The sequence below is a fragment of the Eurypyga helias genome, unplaced genomic scaffold, assembly GCF_000690775.1.
Source record: "Eurypyga helias isolate BGI_N326 unplaced genomic scaffold, ASM69077v1 Scaffold47151, whole genome shotgun sequence".
Classification (NCBI taxonomy): Eukaryota; Metazoa; Chordata; class Aves; order Eurypygiformes; family Eurypygidae; genus Eurypyga; species Eurypyga helias.
The window spans coordinates 318-4,556 of record NW_010232374.1 but is presented as its reverse complement, the minus strand read 5'-3'; the positions used below and the strand labels follow the sequence as shown (position 1 = coordinate 4,556).

Genomic DNA, 4,239 nt, shown 5'->3' with positions numbered 1-4,239 from the left:
TGCTCATGCAGTGGCCCTAAACATCATGGCTGGGGGCTAATCAAAAGGAACAGGACCCTCCAGCTCAAGCATAATAGGGGTGGTGGGACTTCAGGTCTTGGAGACACCAGCAGTTTAATGTCCTGATTTATAGAAACCTGGCTGCAGTGTCAGAAGAATCCAAGGCTGCCATCTCATAGGAAAGACTGATGGAAATTGGGGAAGGAAGAGGGACATGGGGTGAGGAGGGCAGCCCGGGCACTGTACCCCCTCCAGAGGGGCTTGGACAGTGCTGTTGCTGGAGCCGTGCTCGCCTGGACTTCAGCCCGAAAACTACGATGCAACTGGAAAGATGAAGCCTTAGGACAAAACGATTTCTTCCTTCAGCTTCAGGAGAACAGCCTGGCTGGGACTGGGTCATCCCTGGAGCTTGTCTGCTGAGAACGGGTGGCTGGTGGACTCAGTGCATCTTGAACACCCCTCATGGGGGACAACAGAGCTGAACGTCAGCGTCAAATGCTATAAAAGTCCTTTTAAATAGATACTGCAAGACCCAAGGGATCTCAGTCCTGCGCTCTCATCCCTTCAGCACGCAGCATGAGATTGTTAATGTCCCAGATGAACGGACTAGCAAGGAGTAGGACTTGGATCGGGGCTCATCCTGCTCACTGGAGGAAACAAGAGCAGTGCAGACCCTTTGTCAGGCAGCCACTACCAGCCTGATGCTGAGAGAAGGGGCTGGGCTGGGCTGGTCTTTGGTATCTTCCTCACCAGGGAGGCTCTGGCTGCTCTCCCCCACCCTGGGCCCTGGCTGTTTTTTCTTCTGAATTCACAAATGGTTTTCCAAAATGCTCTTAGACACAGACATCAATTGAGGTCCAAAAATTCAACGTAGCTATTCTTCTTTAAAAGGAAACAGAGGGTTGGTGGCAATCCTTCCCAGCACCATTGGTGACCTCCCTTAGCAAGCAACACCAGTTTGCTTTGATGGCCAAAGTTGCTTGTTGGTGTAAAAGGACATGGGAAGTGTGAGACTGCCCTTGCTGTCACAGCCACCAGCGTGCAGAGGTCCCATGGATGGGCACCACGTCTGCCTCTCACCGTGGCCTCCCGGCACCGCAGAGCACGGCAGCGTGGAGCTGCTGGGGTGACAGCGCACAGAAACAGCAAGCGAGGACATGAGCTGGACCCTCCCCTCCTTGTCCCAGCATGGTGCTTTCACCACAGCAATCTCTTCCCTACTGTATTGGTCAGCAAAAATGGCCAGGAACCCAAGAGGGAAGGTTAAAAAGCCATCACTTTATGCCCTTCTCCCCCAAAATCACAGCATCATTGCACAGCCCAGACTATGGCCACAGGCTCTATGTGACCACAGGAGGCTCAGCAACTGTTTGCACCTTCACTGTGGCAAAAGGTGAGGTTTTGTAGGCATTAACCCAAAGCAAATAAACACAGGGAGAGGTCCTCCTCCAGCTCGGCTGCAGGAGCACTCACCTGGGCATGGAACTGGTCAAACGTCATGACAGGCCCAAAGAAGAAGAAGGGGAGGTAGAAGTTGTACTTGAGGAGATCGAAGATGGAGTAGATGCCCTCTTTCCTCTCAGAGCTCTCGAGTGCGAAGCTCATGCAGCGCATGATGGTGAAGCCGCTCCCTCCATAGAACAGGACATCTTGAAGATCAAAAGCTCCTGTTACAAACCCGCTCTGGATGAGAAACAAAGAGGTTACCACCAGGAATGTGGTGTCACTTCTGTGCTCCCTCGCTTTGTGGAGGACATCACTCCCAGGGCTAATTATGCTGATTATGCTCCAACAGGAATTGTCCTTGGAGCTAATGAGCCTTGCTGTTGGAAGGAGAAAACTGAGGCTCAATTTCCCAGCTGGCTCCTGCATCCCGAAGGAACTGGGAAGTGGTAGATACTCTTGGCCATGTCTTCAAGCAGCTGTAGGCCACGTAGGCTTTGGGCTGGGGTGGGGATATCACCTTGTCACTGGGATATAAGCCTCCCCAGGGGGGGAAGGAAAGCCAGCACAAGCCTGATGGAGAAGGGGGAACACATTTTGGGAGGCAAGCAGCAGGCGAGGACAGGCAGCACTCCAGAGGGACTGAATAGCTTCATAAGGTCCTTCCTGGGCTTCTCTCCACCCAGCAGTGAGAGAACATCTTAACTGGGCAGAGACCTAAGAGACAGGCATAGGCATCACTGAACCCATCCCAGCGCTGCGTTAGAGGTGGGGAAACTGAGGCACGGGGCAGGAACCCACCTTGCCTGATAAGCTGTTGCCTGAGCAGCAAGAAGGACTCAGGAGTCCTGATCTCTGGCCCAGCGTGAAGCCACCAAAACATGACATAGCCCCAAGCTCAGCAGCACAACAGCCCCCCTTCCCTCTCAAACCCTCTGGGAGCTCTGATGTAGCCAGAAGAAATGCCCAGGGTTTGGGGATGCCCCGGGAGGTAAGCCCAAGGTGAGAGGCACAAATGGGCTGGAAATGAGACTGAGACAGCACCTACCTGCCACGAGCTGAATGGCTCCACCTTGAAGGAGGCAAGACAGCAGAGCCCGGCCACGTAGCAGAGCCACTTCTGCTTGGCCAGCGCGACAGAGTAGAGGATAAGGCAGTGGGAGAGGATGATCATCAGGTAGACGAGCCCCATGCTGCCCAGCACGGCCAGGACCCCATACAGCATGTACACCACAGCCCGGTGCTGCGAGAAGAGAGCAGCCCCAACCCGCCGTCAGCTTGGTGAAAGCCCCAACCCTGCTCCCTCTATCCTAGACCATCCCCCAAGCTCCTTCTACAGATCCCAGGAGGATCCCTGCTGCTTTCAAATCCATCCCGCCACATGCCTGGCTCACCTGTGGCACCGTCATGGAGCAGATCTTGCCGAAGAGGACGTGTCCCGAGAGGGCGAAGATGATGACGTTCCTGAATGAGGTGAACCACATCACCCACTCGAAATCGGCCACATCCTGTGGGAGCAGCACCGGGCGTCTTACTGTCCCCATGCCCTCACACCCCTGCCCCAACACCCATCTGGAGGGGAAAACCACACAACTTTCAAAGCCTTTTCTTCCCGTTTTCCACCCAAGGGCTCCCGAGCACTTCAGCCTGGTCATAAAACCCCAGGAGAGGCGCACAGAGGTGCATCTCAGCGCACACAAAGCGGAACATCCGCCACACTGCAGGGCTGATGTTTTCCAGGCTACTTCTTTAGGGAGAAAAACACAATCACATGGACTTTGCAAAAGTGTGTCAGCCGCAGAAAAACCAGCTCTGCTTCTCCAGCGGTCAGCACTGATCATGTCACCTAAACGAGACTGAATACTTCCTCCACTTACCATCTTCCTGCCGAAGTAGTGCCAGCCCGGCTTTATGCCATCCCGAAAGGCTTTTCTGTTCACCCCGTCTGCAAAAGAACCAGAGGAACAGCTCTGGGAAACGGAGTCCGGGTTTTGGCAAGGCAGGGAGCCTTCCTCACCGTGATGATGAGCCATCAGGGCTCAAACACCCTCTCCCCAAAGCACCTGCTTCCCATGGACAATCATAGGAATCAGGAACCCCGACTATTTCGGCATGGCTTTCCAGCAAAGCCTTTGTGCAGAGCCACAATCCCTGGCTGAACACATGCAAGTTTCAGTTTTTTGGGCTTCCAGACAAAAAAAAAAAAATTGGGAACTGGACCTGTGTTGGCAGGGTGGTTGTCTCTTTTGGGCACTGGTTGTGATGTACCACAGCCTCTTGCCCTGAGCGCTGGAAATAGGGATAAGGGGGTAACCAGGAAAAATGCAAAACTCCGTTCTGATCCCTGCAAAGGATTCCCAAGCTGCTCTCTGCAAAAGTTAAAGCCAGGGATCTACTGCTGGTATAAAAGCAGCCACCCTACATCCATCCTCCCACCCGGGGCTCCCTCTGAGGGATGCGATGCGGAGCGTTACCTCTGGATGCCTCGAAGATCCCGCTGCCACTGTACACCACGGCACACGTCACGGTGAGAGCGTAAAACCCCAGTTCGTAGCTGGGGAGCATTGTTTTAACCCCCATGGCAGCAGGTTACCCCCCCGGCCAGTGTGAGGGATCCAGATCTGGGAAAGGGGAGGAGAAGGGAAAAAAAAACACCCAAGGGGTGAGAACTCACCTGCCCTCCCACCCCTCAAACACCCTGAAATGCTGCTGGCCCTCAACAGCCCTGCTTTGCTGGCTTCCTTGGAGGCTGGTAGCCAAAAGGAGCACAACTCAGGTGTGGGGAGGGAGGTGGGA

The 4,239-nt window shown here is 54.4% G+C and overlaps 1 protein-coding gene across 1 annotated transcript; it reads right to left on the bottom strand.

Moving 5' to 3' along the window:
• Positions 1 to 1,473: 1,473 nt before the first annotated feature.
• LOC104516877 (protein-cysteine N-palmitoyltransferase HHAT-like protein) lies at positions 1,474 to 4,023 on the bottom strand (the record flags this gene model as incomplete). The annotated part of the gene is made up of 5 exons (XM_010161360.1): positions 3,918 to 4,023; positions 3,321 to 3,388; positions 2,838 to 2,951; positions 2,492 to 2,686; positions 1,474 to 1,683 (listed from the first exon to the last, which is right to left on the bottom strand). Coding segments are annotated over exons 1-5 (693 nt in total), but the record flags the coding sequence as incomplete, so codon positions are not given.
• Positions 4,024 to 4,239: the final 216 nt, after the last annotated feature.